The 19897-nt window shown below is 32.7% G+C and overlaps 1 protein-coding gene across 2 annotated transcripts in view; it reads right to left on the minus strand.

Moving 5' to 3' along the window:
- Window positions 1–5977: 5977 nt before the first annotated feature.
- Window positions 5978–19897, minus strand: part of LOC106469576 (arf-GAP with coiled-coil, ANK repeat and PH domain-containing protein 2-like) — a 63356-nt gene continuing 49436 nt past the window's right edge. The window contains exons 19-23 of one of the 2 annotated variants that reach the window (XM_013930079.2): window positions 12927–13044; window positions 10089–10198; window positions 9049–9159; window positions 8068–8123; window positions 5978–7078 (exon numbers count right to left, since the gene is read on the minus strand). In XM_013930079.2, coding sequence (XP_013785533.1) covers window positions 6984–7078; window positions 8068–8123; window positions 9049–9159; window positions 10089–10198; window positions 12927–13044 — 490 coding nt within the window. In that variant the 3' untranslated portion in view covers window positions 5978–6983. Of the gene's footprint in view, window positions 7135–8067; window positions 8124–9048; window positions 9160–10088; window positions 10199–12926; window positions 13045–19897 lie in introns of both variants that reach the window. The other variant, XM_022398149.1, reaches the window with a different exon arrangement.

Below are 19897 nucleotides of genomic sequence, written 5' to 3' on the forward strand. Positions count from 1 at the left end.
CATTTTATTTTTCATTTAACTGCACCTGATGCTATTAACAATATGTTTGTATTTGGAGTGGATATTTTTTGGTACTTATATAAAACATTTTTAACTTCTTTTACACTTGTGGATAACTTCACCAAGAGTCTTCCCAGCAAGATGATGAGGCACCACCTGAATTTAAAGTGCTTGGTAACTTTCAGCCAGTTGCTGGAGAGAAAGAAGTACTCAGGTACTTCTACCATGTTGAAATAAAGCCATGCCGAGGGTTAAGCAACCACCACAATCCCAATAATGTGATGCAACTACACTGTTTCCAGTGAACAGATAGGGCTATCCTAACCCTACAGTGGTTTACATGGCTAAGTCTATTCTGATTATGCCTTTGCTTGTGATATGGTGGGTCAGTGGTGAGTGAATTTCTCATACTTTGCCAAGTGGAAAAGTAGACAAGTCTGTCAGTTTTGACCAACTGCTCAAGAGATCCAGGAGAACAAACACTAGTGATAAATGCTATCACTACAACTACAGAAAGCTAGGCCTGGCCACCAACTTTGTTGAAAATGGCAAATAGCTTGCACCAGAGGATGTGGTAGTCAGCCCAGTTCTTTTAGGGCTGGGTGAAGCTTGGTACTTACAGGTGAGGGTACAAGGATGAGACTGAGTTCCTGATTTACATAGGAGCAACCACATCTCTGACAGATCTTGCTATATATCAAGCCCTCCAAGTGAGACACCATGCCAGTTGGTGGATACTGACTTTGTTCTAAGAGATGGTGATATATTAGACATAAGTGGAGGGGTAGATCTCTAGAGGTGTCTACGAAATGTCACTCGCAGAACAAAGGTAGCCATCTCAAACCTCAGATTTGGCACTGGAAAACCCGAGATGAACATCCTGTGGAAATTATATCAATTTTGCCCATGCAGCTGGTGAGCTGATGTTTTATGGAGGAGATATACATCCAATGTTAGCCAAATCAAGTCCAGGAACAGTGTAATGCACAAGTGTATGCAGTGTAGGGAAAAAGAGCACTTCTGTGTTCTGTAGTTTACTACAGATCAAGTCTAGTCTGTTGGTGCCATGTAATGTAATTATCTGTCAAAGGAGGGGTGAAGTCCCTCTGTTTTTTTTATCCAACCTTTGGAGAGTGCTTGATCATCTCCACTAGTGATTGTTACAAAGAACAAGGGTACACAAAAATTATGTGTTGATTTTAGATAGGTGCACGTGGTAACTCATGTTGATGCCTTTTATTTATCATGAACAGATAAATGTTTGAATGCATTAGAAAGGTCTCGCTGATTCAACACTTTTAGATCTGGTGTCGGAATTCTAGCAAGTTAAGCTAGATGACAAGGGCATACCTAAAACTGACTGTTTATAGCACCAGGGATGGCTTGTATGGATTCCATGTCATACTGTTCAATCTGGATAATACATCTACCATTTTTAAGAGGCTAATGGAGTTTACACTGAAGGAGCTCAGTCTAATGGGAGAGATGCCTGGCTTATATATGGATTAGAGATTATGCTTTGTTGTCTTTTGTCCATCATGGATGAAATAGAACAGCAAAGCTAAAAGTATTGGTCACTTAGAAACTCAATGAGGCCTGGGAATCAGAACGTTCACAGGCATTAGGAATGCCCATAGAAATAATTGTAATCAAGCAGTATGACTCTTTTCAATTTAAGTACCTATCTGAACTTTTGACTAATTGAAATTGACATGATCTTGCATTTTCAATCCAGACTTTTGTTATTTAAGATCAAGTTATTGACCATCTTGTCTAGTTCTTTCTTCAACCAGCCAGTGCTTATCTTGCCTTATTCCTAACAATATCCCAAAGTTTTTCTTGCTGCATGATAGGCCAACAATATGAAAAAGACCAGGATGCTGAGGATTTTTTCTACAGTGTTGTTCTTGGTACCATGAAACAAAAAACAATCACTGAATAAATGCTGCCAAAAATCATTTTATGGAATGTGTTGGAACTCAGAAAACATTAAGATTCCCAAATATTCAGGATAGTTTGGACATGTAGATGTGTTCACCAATAGCAAGTATATGATAAAATAGTTTGAGTGATGTTTCATTTTATTTTTTTCAGCAGTTTTCTAATATTCTGTAAATTAAGTCTTTGAATGAAATGCCCATAAAACATTTCTTCACTTAGATTGCAACAACTTCATTTTAATTTAATTTTAAACTGAATTTGTGTTGTAATTAATAGCGTTCAAAGAAGGTAGAAACCCTTAACAAAGAAAGCCCTTTACCAAAGTTACCCATTCATGAACGTGTTTCTGATGAAGATTACTTGAATGTAAGATACAAATACTTATCAAGTGCATGCAGATTATGAGTCATAATGTTATAATTAATTGATTTGGTATATTTTATGCAGGTATACAAAAGTCTGCCTATAGTTCAATTTCTGGCTGTTATATTTACTCATGTGCCTAAAATTATATTATTTTTCAATATTACACTAATATTGTTGCATTTGTTGCAATAAAAATTAATAAAACAACTGTATTTGATTTAGTTTCTCTGATATACAAAAATGATACCTTTTTAATCAATTGTTGAAAGGTATTTTCATTTATGTACTGATAAAAATCAGACTATATACATAGCTTAATAACAAATTTCACACATGAAAGTTTTCCAAGTTTTATTAAGTAAATTGATTCAAGTTTTGTATAAAAATTAACTTCATCATACATCTTATTTTCAGATTAAATACAAATAGATAATTTTTCAGTTTAAGAAACCTGTGTTTTTTATATCATAATACTGTAAACATGATGATATGAGTAAAGCCAACACAAAATATGAATTCTTGATGCTTAAAATAACAATTCACACAACAAAAGTTCAATACTGACTTATACTGTAAAAGAAACAATGCTTAATACTGACAACAAATATCAAAACCTGATATAATAAGGTTTGATACTGGAAAACATTACTTGATAAAACAGTGATTAATACAAAAAAAAACTTCGTACAACAGTGGCTACTCCTCACAACAGAGATGACCTGATATAATAACACAATAATGCTGTCATCAGAAAGTAACATATAATTACTTCTGATACCGAACTAACCATTTTACTACTAATCAATCCCAAACATTTCGGGATAAAAAAATACATTGAGAGAGTAATATACCAGCTTGAAATAATACTACTATATCAAAAAACAACCTAAAAACTTCATAATCAAATGAAATACACTTAAAGAACAACTTAAACTTATGATATAATGCCCTAACCACTTCATAATAAATTGGTAGCATTAAACACAACCTACAATTCCAAACTGAAAGGATAATTCTTAGCAAAAATCAAAAGACTTCAGAATGAAACATCTGTATTAAAAGGACAACCTAAACAGTTTTTGATGTAGAAAAGAACTGTGAAAAGAAAAAATTACAATAAATAGTTTATATTTAAGTAATGACCTAAAGACAAAAAAAAATAATTTTTGTAAAAGTGGAATAAAAACACATATTAGGATAAAATACCTAGGCTATAAAAAAAACCTGAAATTTATGAATGAAAGGTTTCAATATTTCATTGTTTGCCATCACAGTGACCAAAGTGTTTATAAAGTAAAGCAAGTCAAAAAATGATAACTGTTTTTCTGAAATTAATACTTATTTATGATATACTGTCTTGTAAAATGGTCCTAAAAAGCTTCAACACCAAAACAGATTTTGTTTTGAGTTTACTTACTGATTAAGTACTATTTGATTATGAGTTACAGCTTTTACAGCAAGGAGGATTTGGTTTTAGAACAGGTACGATTTTTTGATCATTCTTGCGATCGAGACATCGTATCTGTTCTAAAAACAAATATTCCTTACAGTGAAAGCTGTAATTTCTTATGAAACAAAACAGATTTTGTTCTGAAATAAGTATTTTTTAGTCCATATACCAAGACTGTCTTGACCCTGATGTTGTGATATGTAATTGCTACAATACATAGGAACTTTGCACAAAGATGAACCAAGTATTTTACTCAATTTGTAGAACTAATCTTAATAAAAACTAATGTATTACAAACATGTTAATATACTTGTTTGTCTTTCTCACAATATAATATTTTTTCAACAAGTTACAAACCTTGTATTTCAATAGTAACTATACATTCACATCTTTCAACTTTACAAAATTAACATATGCTTAACTAAAACAATTATTAGAATATGACTACATGAAATGACTTATCAGTACCTCTTTAGAGAACATTTTTAAATAGTTGTACATTACACTGTAACCTATATTATTCTTTGTATTCAACAGAACATAAATTATGATATCACTTTTTAGAAACACCTGAAGTATTATAATCTTTCACACACAGTTATGTAATAAAAAAAAATGTTTTATTTTGTTCTCAAAACAAGAGAAGCAAAGTTTCTGTATTTTTATTCTTTTTATGCTTTATTTGTACTACCTAAAAATTTTCAATTATTTTAAATATTAAATTTACACAACCAAAAATTTTTAACATAGGTATATACTCAAGAGATAACAACATGCACATATAAGCACCTGTATATATACTTTGGTTTAGCTAAAATGCAGAATTATCACTGTTGAAAAATAACAGAGTGCAATACAATTATATAACATGGAATGTTTTTAAGCACAAAGCTGGAAATAAAATACATACAAAATACATTACTTATTTATAAAAGTTCTATGATAATTTTTTTAACAAGTTTTATTTTTCATAACATTATTAAATGTCAACAAGAATTAGTTGTTTGAATTGGCTGAGTGGTAGAATACAAATAATTTGATGGTTACTTCAAAATTTACTAGAACCTTTCTTAATTGGTAGAGATCTACAAAGGTTGGCAGACAAATTTTAATCCTTGAAAGAACCAGTGATATCATTATGGCTTTTTTTTTGGGGGGGGGTAGTTTGAACCAATCAAATCCCTCACAATTTTATTATCCTAATATAAAATGCAAAAATACAACTATCATGCAAGTGGCTCTAATTAGCCTCAGCAGTGCCCACCCTTTCAAAACTCTTATCTCATTTTCTCAAACAGAAGAAAGGTCCACCTTTTGAAAATGCTTGGGTTATAGGGTTTCGTATTTTTGTCTCGTGGTTAGAGTATAAAACCGAACAAGACATCACCTATTGTTTTGCAGAAGGTGGTATAACTAACTAAAACTGACAATGCCTTTACTACTTTTGGTTCTTTTCTTTTGGAGAAATGGTCCTAAAAACATAGAATCATGGAAAAAATAACACTTCATCAGAGTGCTATGTCTACTTGGTCTGCTTACTCAGCTTTTTTCATAACTTGTAATATTACTCAACAGCTGAAGAATGCCAATCTATATATAAAACTCAAAATCTCTGTTTGTTTGCTTGTTTGTCTGCTGCGTTCACTGTGCAGGTCACACTTCCCTCACATGAAAATGCATAAAACGACAATTTTTTGTTGATATACTCATCTACTGTCTGCTACAGAACCAGTAATTTTATTATTAACATATACACTACACGAATAAATTCTATGCAGACTTGACATTTTTTGGTAAGTTTGATTTAACATTTAGTTAGAATATAGCATTATAGGCCTATTTACTTATAGCTAATTAACTATACATCTACTAATACATAATACATTTAACTTCACACAAAAAAAAATTATGCGGAATTAGAATGTCAAGTGTAAAAAAGCAAACAGTTGGCCTAGCCTATAAAATAAAATGATGCCATCTGCTATAAAATAGAATATGTGAAAATAGTAAGGTTTAAATTATAATACTTATTGCGTACAATGAGATTAAAGTCAAGTTAGCATAAATGGTAGAGCGCTTGCATGAGATGGAAGATGTGTTGAACCTGGAAATTGTATTATTTTTTTATATTAGTATCACAATAGACAGGCCTATTTAGTTATAGATTATTAATTATTCATCTACTAATACATCATATATTTAACCTCACACACAGGAGAGATGTATGCAGAATTAGAATGTTGTGTGTGAAAAAGCAAACAGTAGGCCTAGGCTATAAAATAAAATAATGCTGTCTATCATAAAATAGACTATATGAAAGAGTAAAGCTTACATTAAAATACTTATTGTATAAAATGTGATTAAAGTCAAGTCAGCAAATGTATTTTCTCTACTCATTATTTTCCCAAATATGTGCATCTGTTACCAAGTGTTAGTATTGTAAAGGCCCAAACCATCCCAATGATCAAGCTATAGCACCACCACTGGTAAACACAACAGGATTAAAGTTTACATTCCGTAGAGGTTTAATAAAGGCTTAATTCTAACATTTCTGATGTCAGCTGTATATTGAAAAACATTTCCTGATCCTCTAAAAATATTACAGGATTAAACTTTAAGTGCAATATAGCTTCTTTCCTCCTAAAAAATATCACAATGCTGAAGTTTAACTACAACTTCTTGTTTATCATATGGTGTAGGGTGAACCTTCACCTTAAAGGATTTGTAGAAAATAAGGAAATGTTTTGAAAGCAACAAAGGGTTAAAGTTTAAGTACAGTCTTGTTCCAATGAACTACATGTAGTTTAGTTCTCATATGCGAGTTGTGTGAATGAGGGCTTAAAAGGCTCGTACTGAAATATTATTTAATTTCTTTTTTATATCAGTTTCAAAAAGTTCATTAAAAATTTTTTTTCTAAATATTTACCGACTGGTGGAGATTCATATCTTGATTTTAAGTTTGTTTTTTAAATACATACATATAAGTACACGTCACGCACCATCATAAAATTCTTTCAGCATTTATAACACAAAGTTTCAAAACAAACAGACCTGAAAAAAAAATATGCAACAACTAATTAATGTACATTTTTCAAACACTCTTATACTAATAATATTCATATGATCAAATAAATCATGAAACATAATTTTTGCAATCTTTAAATCCTTAGAGGGTAGAAATAATGCTGAATGAAACTGGGGATAATAATGTTGCTCCTACATTAAATCACTCTGCCAAATTGGATTGACGATACAGTTTTTCAGGGTTATGAGAGGCCATGTGAGAAAAGTCTCGAACAACCTCTTTATATGTTTCATCTCCTATAAGACACAAAGAGATTTTGTTGAACCTTTCATCCTCTACCAGATAACTGAAACTAAAGAAATCTAATTAAATTATTTTTATACAGGACAAAAATTGCCAACATTAAACTTTCACCACCATTTCATAATAAATGAGTTTATCCTATGACATTTTCTTCTAAAAAATGATAAACATCACTAAATGCATCCTGCATTTAAAATAATGGAAATTATCTCACTAAACCTTTTAGTTACTACAAATATACCTGATTTACATTTTAAATATTTTGCCCTGTTCAAGATTTAAAAAAAAGGAACAGAAATTAAAATCATTTTTTACCCCAAAATGCATCAAATAGATCAACTAGAGGGTTACTCAGTAGAGTGCATAACTCTGCCACACAGCGTTGACGTATTCGGTTTTCCAAAAATAGAAAAATGTGTCCGTATGTCCATTGTTATCAACAGACACAGACCATTTTTGGCAGGATAATGAGGAATAATATTCTACATATGTCCACCAAATTTCATCAAAATCTGACCATTTTTGACTGAGCAAAAATAGTGTGAAAAATCGGTCCCCAGACATGGATTTTTTGGATTTTCGTGACCTTCTAAGATAGGTCATAGTTCAAATGTGTACTAACTTTTGTCCAAATCTATTCAGCCATTTTCAAGAAATCTTGCTGACAAACACTCAAACGCACACACATGTGAAACATAACCTCCGTTTCACCTTCGACAGCAGAGGTAATAAATGTTAAATGTGTGTATATTCATGTTTTAATAATTTACTGGTTATCATTCACACTAACAAATTCATTCTTGAAATTATACAAAATTTATAAATATATAACTTGCTGAAAATATTACAAGTTACAATAGCATATGTATTAAATAATAAGAGCTGTTCGTCTTAAGTAATCATACATGTGTCTAATTCTATTTAAAATACAACTACACACGCAATTAGTTTCACACTGACAGTGTTAAAAAAAAAATCTTACCTGAATTTCCAAATTCGTCTTTTTGTACTTCTTCATTTAACTTTGCAAGTCTTAGCCTGTTGTATTAGGTGAAAATGCAAATAACAATTTCATATTGCTGTTTTGTAATTTATTTCTTACTGTCTTAGTCACACACCATTTAATATTTAATGGTCAAAATTCAATATCCTGGGTCTTCAATACACAATATTAGGCTGCTTTATAATCTATGGTCATGTTTAATTGTATTTCTTCTGATCATTAGTAATACTATCACTAATAATATCAAATCAGGTTTCTTGTGTATAAAATCCAATAACAGTTTTCAAATCTTAAAGGCTCGTTCCATTAAGAAATGAAGTTTAGTCTAAAGTGATTAAAACAGGTACAATGAAATATGTTACACTGTCAAATTAATTCTACGTGTAAAGTTTTGTGAGATTTAATTACATCAGTGAAACTTATAAACACAAATTAAACAAGTACTTTAGACACTAAATCTTCTTACAGTGATTACTATAATTAAAGCTTGTGATATTTCCTATGTTACTGATTTGTTTAAAATGAAGATGACAGAATGATGATTTAGTTGTGTAACAGGATCATGTTACACTGCACCCGAGTCATAAAACTAAATAGAAATGAAGTTCTTATACTAACTGGCAAGTTAAGCTGCCCCAAAAATTATTTTATTGTGAAAAAAATTATCATTTCAATAAAAATTAGTCATACTATTGTTTTTTTTTTGTATTATTCAAGGATAAATGTATTTAATAAGCAAAAATACAGATACAAACATATATTTATAGATAAAATAGGCAATAATCATAACATTTCAAAAATGCATTAAGACCAAATGGTAAACATTTTAAGAAAAAAAGTTAAAGTGTTAACTGTGTGTTTATCGGAAGAGTAATTTTTTCTCTTCTGATCAGGTTAAAGCAATGTTATCTGAATAATTATTCCACTTGTAAAACACCAGATGATATATCCCATACTTACAATGTTACAATATCAGCATTAGCATTGGTTACTGCTATGTCAAGAGCATTATATCCAGCACTATCAACAATATGTTGGTCTGCCCCTCTTTTCAACAGCTGACAAACTTGTCTAAAAGAACAAAAAATAAATACCTTGGAAACACTTGTGTTCCAAAAAAAATCACAGTTAAAAGATGGTCTGCTCTACCTCTAATATAAATATTACAAGTGGCAATACCAACTAAGAACTATTCTCCTTGCCTGTTAATAGTTATACTTACAGTAATAAATCTCAATCTGAATTTGGGACTATCTTGCTTTTTTTTTTATTTAATACTTTATACAAAAAAGTATAAATACCTGGCTATCTTCCACTTTAACAGCTCACACATAAAATCTATGAAAGACTGGTTTAGTCATACAGTTAAATTTAACTGCAAGTTTACATTTTTTACATCTTATATCTTTACTTTGAATTTCCATCTTTAGTTCTATACATCATTCATAACAATAAAAAAAGCTTTGTTTTAGTAGCTACAGTGTGATCAATAACACCTAATCCTATACTTTAGAATATTATTGTTTCTGTCCTTTACTTCAGGTGACAAAATCCATTACTTTACATTATTACATAAAACAATTATTATTATTATATGATAATGTTTTAGATAAATAAAACTTAAATATATCCATGCATTCAGCTATAAATTTAATACAGGTAAAACTCAATATTTTGTAATTTACTTCAAGGGCTTAAGATTTTTTTTCTTTTTAATCTTACAATTCATAACATTAAAGGTTAAGAAATATTAATATGTAAGTCAATGGTAACATAGGCTTGAAGTTTTCATATGGTGAGATAGACTCGTAATATGTGAAAAAATGCCTGTTTTTTTTCTAGCTTGTTCTTGAAAATTTGTAGTTATCTTGGGAATTCTAAAGATGGGTAAAAAAATTAATACTTATAACTTATCTATTAAATAAGTGTTAAGTCAGAAGTAAAGAGTTACATACATCATATATTTGTATGAAAAACAAAATGGTGGTAAAATATCCTACCCTGTATGTCCAAGTTCAGTGGCAAGATGAAGAGCAGTTTTTCTTTCCTCATCCTGATTGTTAACCTTAGCTCCATTCAAAAGTAAATATTCACATGCCATAATAGATCCCTATACAATAAGAAAGACACATTAAAATTGTGTGTGTATTCACACTGTGATAAAACCCTACATAGTAAGAAGATCATGCTCAAATAACATACTTCTTTTCCATGATTTAACCATGAAATGATATACAAGATGTCCTGGTATAGTACATAAAAAACAAGTCTTAATATTAGATGTCTTTAAGAATGAACTCAACATATACTTGTATACTGTAAACGGACACTCACTGTTCAGTGTCCCATATGGCTAGCTTAAAGAAAGATGGGAAACAAAATATCCATTACATTCAAAACTCTGCTTCAGAAAACAGTTGAAAGTAAATTGGAATTTATAATATTTAACTATAACAGGGAAAAACTACTGCTAGTCAGTTACCACCTCTCAGTTCATTTTATAAGGCATCTCATAATCTGTCATGTGACCTGAAATGCAAATGTTTAGTCATTCAACCTACACTCCTAAATGAACATTTGCTAAAGGTGGATTCTCAACTTTACAGTTCAAGACATTCCACTTCAATTTGAAGTGTGGTCAATACAACAGGAAGAGCAGCTTGGCATCAAGTTTGTGTAGTTAAAAACAAAGTATTCCCAACTACTCCTCTGAATGACCTCTTTCCAAGGCACCTTTAATACTTGTAGTCAGTCCAATGGACCAATCCTGTATTGGATAATTAATGTTTATTATAATTCTGAATTTATTTATGGTATCTTCACAAAATTTGCTAAGCTTTTATAGTAAAAATGACAATTAATTATTTCTACTGATGATTTGTTTGTAAGTTTACCGAGTCAGTCTGATTTAAACTCCGACTAGCTTGAGTGCACACTGATTTTCGTATTAAGAATAAAAATCCTTTTTTACCTTACAGTTTATATATAATTTTCATAACCTCTAGAACCTCCTAAATAATATCAATTTTTTTCAGTAAAATTTTATATTTTATCTGTTATTCTCTTTAGGCTAACACAAACTGTCAACTTGACTGACCTTGTAATCACCAAACAAAACAAAAAAAAAGTTAAATAAATCTAAATTATCTTTTTTCTTTCTAGAATGACCACATATTTTAACAGACAATTACAATTATTAATCCTAAAATCTTCAGTCCTTTAATGTTTTCACAACTGCTTTAATTTTATTTTATTGTTTCATTGCTCTTTGGACTATGTCTAACAGCTAAACTAGCGTAACAAAGCAAAAATTCACTCCGCAAGGGCATAGTGCGAGATACAGTACACAAAGTAATGAATTACATCATGCATGAGCAGCTAGCATGTATTTTCATTTAGGTTTCTTACCTAATTTAATAAGTTTTTAATTTTTACATATTAGTTACTTTAATAGCAATAAATAAAAATAACATAAGAAACAAGACATACAGCACTTATATGTGGGTCTAGTAATTTTTTGCATTTGAAATTTTGAAGTCTTGATAAAAGTTAATCCTAGTTTTTAGTAATGTTGTTGTTAGTACTTTAATTAATTTTTTGTTAATTTCAAATATGCAGTTTAAAATACAAAACAATAACATGCACAAAGGACACAATGTCCTATAACAATTACACTTTCCCTGGCTTTCTAACTCAGCTATAGGTGCATTAAAAATATTTCCTTACCTGGTTAAAATGATCTTGGTAATAACAAAAATGAATATGTACACAGAATAATTCAAAACTATTCTCTGAATAAGCTAGCCTTATATGGAAATAAGTAAATCAAAACCTTCTCTTTGGTTATAAATAATTCAACAACAAATGTGAAAAGGAATCACTGACATTTTTGAAAAGATAGTAAGTGATAGGATGGCATGACATGTGGGTTTGGCTCTCTACTCTAACTATATGCACTCAGTTGATTTGAGTCCTCATAACCACCACACAAAAATACAAAATAAATCTAAATCACCCTTTTTTTCTTTCTATCATGACTGCAAATTGTAACATGAAGCTACAACTGTTTATCATAAATAGCTTAAAGCTCACAATAGTATATTTTATTCCCCTTTGAATCATGTCTAACTCATAATCCTGCCACACAAGTTGTAAATCACTCAGTGAATACATAGCTCATGTTACCATATTGAATTATGTTACATACAAGCTGCTCAAGGGCATACCAGGTGAAGAATTATTACTATTATTATTATTACTTCATTATTTTATCTAATCTAACCTGGCTGCTGCAGAAGTTTAAGCCTTTTTTTTTGTTTGTTTTATACTCGTGGTACTAATACACTAATTATTTTTATTTGCTTAAATAATGCAACTAAGAACACAGAAAATTAAATGCACAAAGTAAACAATGTCCTATAGTTAACTGGCTTTCTAATTATGGTATAAGAGCCTTAAAATAACACTGTTTTATAAAAGTAGTTTTGCCTTATGATAGCTAAAATATCAAAAATTCTAATAATCCTTTAGTTGTTTTATGCTTGTGTATGTTGGGCATGAGAATGTGAGAAACTGAAATTACTGATATTTATTTAATAACAGAGTGGCAAATGAGATTTTAAATGGCTCACTATGTGAACTTACATTTTCGAGTCTAGAAACCTGCATTAAAAATTATTTTTGACTTAAACAATATAACTGCTGAATAATATGAAGTTAAATGGGGAGAATTTTACCTTTAATAATCTTCAACATAATCAACATAACATATAAGTACCCAAACAATAGACTATTTTACAACAACTGGTAACTAGTTTAATTAAAAAATAAAAGCATACACTCATTATTGCCTGGTGAAGAGGCAACATTCCTCTGTCTTCATCATTACTCCAGTTTAGATCCCCACCGTATGCCTGAGCCTGACACATGACAGGTATGTTGTGTGCTGCTGCAGCTCTAAAACAGACAGCAATCTCAATTAATAACCAGTATAAAAAACTGAAATTTACGTGTAATTCCCCTGTTTACACTAACACAGACAGTGTAAACATATTTCAGAAAACAAATTTTTATTAAGTCGTTTAACCAAAAATAAACATTTTTATGTTGTATTCTTAAAAACAAAACTAGCAAAATACATATAAAATCTATAAGGATAACAAGAAACTGTTCATAAATAAAAGTCTATACTTTTTCTCTTAGATAGTTATGTTAAATAGATAAGGGACATAAGAAATGCAGTGTTAAGCAAAAACAATGAAACTAACTGATACCAACACCTTATAGTCAAAGATAATTAATTCTTAGAAAAGTATGAACATTTAACCAAATGATAATTGGTATGTGTTCTGTTTAGCTTATGTTATGTCTGCAGCAGCTGTGACAAACTAAATGATTATTGTCATGTGTTGTGTTTAGCTTATGGCTTTAACAACAGTGATTCAAATGATCACTTTCATGTGTTCTGTTTAGCTTATGTCTTCAGCAGCTGTGACAAACCAAATGATCATTGTCATATGTTCTGCCTAGCTTACGTCTTCAGCAGCTGTGACAAATCAAATGATCATTGTCATCTTTTCTATTTAGCTTATGTCTTCAGCAGCTGTGAAAAACCAAATGATCATTGTCATATGTTCTGTTTAGCTTATGTCTTCAGTAGCAGTGACAAACCAAATGATCATAGTCATGTATTCTGTTTAGCTTATGTCTTCAGTAGCAGTGACAAACCAAATTATCACAGTCATCTGTTCTATTTAACATATGTCTGAGATAAGGATCAGCAAAAGCATGTAATACTTAGCATTTTTAACCACATTCCACACACGAATCTGGACCTTGTTGGACAGAAATTAAACTAGCTCATTCTTAATGTCCTTTTCCAGTTTGTGCTTATGAATTTCTTGTGTGGTAGTTTTAGATGTGATCAAATATGATCATTATTCCACAAATTTCAAGAATTTTTCATTTCTCATTGAGGAGATCTTTTCACGAATTCCACAAAGAGAAATGTTTTAGGTTCTATGAACTCTTACCAATGTAATAAATATTTAAAGTACATGTTGCCAATGCGATCTATTGATTAAGCAGGTGTAGACTTTACAAGTCAACTGTTTAATATATGTTCAGTGAAGATTCTACTTCCTTCCAGATGATATACTGACTATTCATGCTGACTTAAAAGTGTTGAAAAAATTTTCAGTCTACTGTTCCATTTGATGATGCTGTGGCAGAAACACAGAAGTGCTGTGAACAACTACTGGACCCAATTCCTTGGTACATCTTCTCCGTTGACAAGTTTGTTATGGTAATAAATTGTTGTAAATTTCTTTTCCTTGTGTTCTCAGAGAAAATCTGTAGCTGTAATGGACCCATTTTAACTAGCAACTGCTGTGCCCATGAGACATCTGTTTGGAAGACCCAAATCAAATATACAGGTTTTCCCCTTTTTGTTTACTTTTCCTCTTTAGAATTGTTTTTGTCATAATGTTAAGGTTTATTCAAATCCTAAGACAACATGATAGGAAATTGTAGCAATGATTTTCCACTAGTTTTAGTACTAGCAGTTTTTTGATTCATGCTTATGGTATTCTCTTCATGTGTTTTTAATATATTGCATTGCAAAGATAGAAAATAGTGCCTTTTGGTTTCTTAAGCCTACCTCATCTTTTTCTGCTTTCAGAAGATACTGAGCACCAGAAAGCTAGTGGTTTTCATCAGCCATGTTGGTCTAAGTTCAAGTTTATCCATTTTAGAATTACAGCTGTTTTAATTTTCTAACTTATTGTACTTTTAAACACTTGTATCTCACAACAACAACAAACAAATGTAAACAAAATATTTGTATCACAAAAATATAAATACTTACTTTTAAACCATCACAAATATTAATTTATAAGGTACCATTATTTAACAGTTATTACATTTGCGATCCAATACATTCATTTAATGCTGCACACTAAGTCCAATCAAAAACTATTGTTAGTAATAAAATTTAAGAAAGTAGGTTTAGCTTAAGGTCTAGCTTTTGTGATAAAAATCACATTAGCTGCAGATCTTTCCACATTCCTCTTAGTTTTGTGTCCCACAAGTCACTGCCTAAGATGCCTTTAATGAAATAACAAACTTGTCAGTTGGTGAAAGATGATAAAAATTATACCATATTTCACTGTCACTATGCAGTAGTTTCAGGCTGATTCAATAATTTTGTCTAAAAGTAGAACTAATACTTGGCAGATGACATGTACTATTCACATTCAGGCAGTGGAAGCATTCTTTTAACAACAATAATTGAAGGTGCCTAAGTATAAGTACTGAGACCTATTGCTTCATACTATAGTTTCTTCCTCTTTCAAGGAATATTTCTATATATTGAGAGTAGTAAATGAGTATACTGGGAATTGTTATGATGGTATGGGACCTCTAAGACCAGTTGAATGACATATTTTGTCTTGTATGGCAATTTTTTTCAATTTTGCCTTAAGTCATTTAATCCATAAGGAAAGATGACTTGTTATTCAATTAACAAGACATACTGAATGTTATGTTGGTACTTATTCTGTAAGTGAGAAGGCAAACACTTTTCATTTAAATACAGTCTACTGACATTACATTTACTGTACCTGAAAATGTATTTCTGACAGATACTCACCTTGCTCACTAGTGCATCTGCCTATGATTTTTGCATGACACTAGACTTGAGCTAATTCCCACCTAAAATCACATGTTGAATGGAAACTGCTCTAAAACATGATGATAGCCCTCCACCAATAGGAGGGTGACATAACCTCCTTATACTATAACTCTCCTGAATCATTTGCACTGGAAATAACTTCATTCTTAAATGAGCAAAAGAAAAAAAAAGTGCACCAGAAGTGGGGAAGAAGGGTGGAAAGGCATCTATCAGAAATACATTTTCAGATAATGAAAAGTTTAACTTTTGAGATGATACCTCACCTCAAATACAGATTAGCTAGAATCTCACACTAATATGATGGAGCAGTCAGTGCAAACATTAAACCTAGATGAGCTCCCTTCAAAAAACACCTGAAGGGAAATTCCACGGAGTGTGACATCTGATGGCAAGGGATCCATAGGTGCACTCCTGTGAGGGACCTCACTTTGTCTCAACCAAGGTATACTCTTCTCCCAGAAGGAAACACAGGAAAAGGCAAAAGACCCCTAAGTGTCACATGACTGAATGGAATTTTTTGCATAACCAACCAACCACCCACACATAAGTGGTCAGTGAGCCAAGAAGAGTAGTGTGGTTAGGGCACAATCAGAACATAAGATCTGTGTCTAACCTCAACACAACAAGACAGACAGAGACTGGGGTAATGAACCCAACCTGTTGCAGGAGGAGGGTACACTATCTGTTTGAGAGGTGACCTGCACTACACACACCATATTGCACTGTACCCAATTAGTGAAGAACTCTCATAAGTCTGCCACCCCAGTACCAGCGAACTGGTAAGTGGCAAAGGTCTCCCACGATTCACTTGAAGAAAGGGAGAGAATTTGTGTTGGGGAGACCCAGAGAAGTGTCTGGATTCCCATCACATGCCTGCTAGAAAGGTTTTTTATTGGAGACAGTGAATTTGATAACCATGAAATCTATTTTTAAAAGCCAGCAAGCATGGCCTAAAGAAGTGGGTGCTGGGTTTCTTCATGATAGTCCATGAAATAGTACAGTCTGGATTAGGCAATTGAGTAATTTGAATACCACAAGAATACACCTAGTGGTTCTGCAGAACTTCCCATCTCAATAGTACGGACTGGTAGAACAAAGGCAGATGGGTTAAACATTATTCATTATTCCTGGCCTGATGTAGAAAAAGAGTGATGACAAAGAAAATGTACTTCTCAAAGACCATGTATAGATTGAAGAATAGTGACAAAATGGAGTCGAAATTCTATAGAAAACAAAACAGGAGACGAAGATGTGAGAATTCATCCACATGCCAGCCTGAAGAATCTCGACCAAGGGTCAACAAAAATATGATGAAAGAAAGTGAGACACATTGAAATAAAAATAACCATGAAATTGTCGGAGTGGATCATGACCAACTGATTAATGAGAAGAGGGGAGGAAATGTTAACATGCCTGATGAACTGCGAGAAGTTTGAGTATGTTGATGTGGAACGAATGCTCCTCTGGATCCCACATTCCCAAAGTCATGTTGCTGTTCAGAGATGTGCTCCAGCCTGACAGAGAAGCCTTTGTGAAAAGATGGAGATCCAATCGAGGGCAGCAAGAGGATACCCACCATAGTATTGGCACTGTCTACCCACCAAGACAAGTCCGTAAAAGGAGGAGAGAGAGGGGGCACACTATTAAGGACAATGGATCTTGAGAAAGATTCCACTGGTCACACAGTGTCCACTGGAGGAGACACACGTGCACAACTTAAAAAAATGAGTAGTTCTAGAGAAGCCAGAAACCCTAAATGAGAAGCACAAACCTTGGTGATAAGATATGCCATTGCTTGCAAGCAAAGTGGTGAAGGCTAAGATGAAATAAGATGAGAACACATCCATATGTACCAAATACTTTGGTAGTTGTGAGAAAAGACTTAGAACGTTTAAACTAGCCAGTCCAGCTGAGCAGCTTCCTGCACAAGAATGTAGGTGTGAGAGAATGAGTCCTTTCTATGTAATAATGAAACCTCAGCCCCAATCTGTGAGTATGGCAGGCAATTGCCCCCATGACTCTGTTGAACACCTAAAAAGCAGATGCAATGCCAAAATGAAGTGTATGGAGCTGGAAAATTCGATTACAATGGACAAAACAGAGAAAATGTCTGAAGGATGGAGCAACTGGAATGTGTAAAAAAATTTCTAAAACACTGACCTTTGTCATGCACAGACTGAGTGAAAAGGGCCACCAGAGAGAATGGAAACCCTCCATCCCAAACAGCAGAATGATTAGAAAGTGGTTGAGAGACAATAGGTTGATAAATAGATGCCAGACCACAGTCTTCTTGTGGACCATAAAGAGACAAGATTAATATCCCAGAGTAAAGATACATACTTTTTCAATGGTTTTCTTGGCCAAGACATCTGAGACTGCATCCTTGAGATACTGAAAATAAACAAGGTCGGAGGAAAGAGTAAAGGAAACAGGAAAAGGGGATAAAGAGAAATGGAGAGATAGGCCTTGTGCAGGAACATTAAAAACCCATCTGTCAGCCAAAAATGTAGACCAAAGGCTGATGAAGTGAGACAGACTGGTGTCCACTAGGCCAAACCTGGCAAGATAGGCTTTGACAAGATAAGAAATGACCTTCATGTCAGGAATTGGGAGAACAGGAAGAAGATCAGGAAGCAGGAATGAGAAGTGGACTGAACAGACCTAGGAATGGGAACAAAGGGTGAGGTTGAAAAAGACCAGAAACCAAAGAAAACAACAAGGACTGATGCAGGGCTGCCTGCCTCAACCTGAGTCTCCAGAGAGTCAGAAACACCACCAAAATCTCCAGACAAAGAAAAAGAGCCCAACAAAGATCATGGAGCTAAGAGAGAGGCAGGCAAACTTTAGTTAGGAGAGTATTCTGACCCAACAAGTCCCGACAGCAGAGGAACCAAGTAAATAAGGATATAGCACAAGTAGTAGTACAAGCTAAAGTGGTGAAAAGAAGAAAAAAATGAAAATCCTTCTGAAGCACGATGAAGTGCCACAGAAATAAGGTGAAGTGACAAGAGGTAATGTAGAAGTATGGCATGAAAAAGAGAAAAGCTATTCAGAGGTTATACTTTTGTATTTCAAGATCTTTATTCTGTTGTTGTATCACGTTACTACCTATCGTACAAAACTAAAAATCCTACCTCAGATAATAAAAAAAAAATTTACCCCCTTAAACTTGATGATTGATTAAAACACATTTTTACAGAAGTTCCTGTCATTTCTTTCAGAAAAAATAAACCTTTGCATTCACACTTTTTTTTTATTCCTGTAAACTCCCAGTGGAGCATAGGGTCGCAACAACACCTCGCCAACGGAAGGTGTTGTTGCAGTTACTTGTAGCAGGTTGGTTTTTATGGGGTGGAGTTGCTAGCCCCGCGCCCAACCCTCCTTCTTTCTCATCCTGGACTTGGGACCAGGCAAAGGCGAAGTTTGGCATGTTTGGTGTGACAGGGATTAGCACCCGCGACCCTCAGATTACGAGTCAAGCGCCCTAACCACCTGGCCATGCCGGGCCTGCATTCACACTTAGTTCACACTAAAGTTAACTTTAAGTTGACACCAGGTGGAAGCCATCCTTGCAAGTAGCAAGCGATGCCAAACTTGTAAGTTCATGCAGGAAATGGTCAAATTTTCTGATAAAAGCAGTTCAAAATCACTAAACCCATAACCTGCTCTACAAAAAAACATTATTTACTTAATCCAATGTCAAAAATGCAACTTCCAATATGTAGGTCAAATGAAAACAACTATATGGAAACAATTTAATAACCACAAATCAACAATCAAAACAAACAATGAACTTCCAGTCACAAAACACTTTAACATGCCTGGACACTCTCTTAAAGATATCAAACTGACAGGTTTTGAGACAAATTTTACATCTAACAGAAACAGGGAAATTAAAGAAGCTTACTGGATAGCACTATTAAATACTGTAATGCCAAATGGCATCAATCTCGATCCCGGGATTGTTGACTTTTGTATGTCTCTGAAAATATTTTCAAAACTAAATTCATAATTAATCTTACTTTACATTATTAGTATTATTCATGCTTTGATTTCTCCATATTGGTATTATTTCCTGTATATGTCATCACATTATCAATTTCTCTATTTCCCACCACC

This window comes from Limulus polyphemus, unplaced genomic scaffold (assembly GCF_000517525.1).
Source record: "Limulus polyphemus unplaced genomic scaffold, Limulus_polyphemus-2.1.2 Scaffold3553, whole genome shotgun sequence".
NCBI lineage: Eukaryota > Metazoa > Arthropoda > Merostomata > Xiphosura > Limulidae > Limulus > Limulus polyphemus.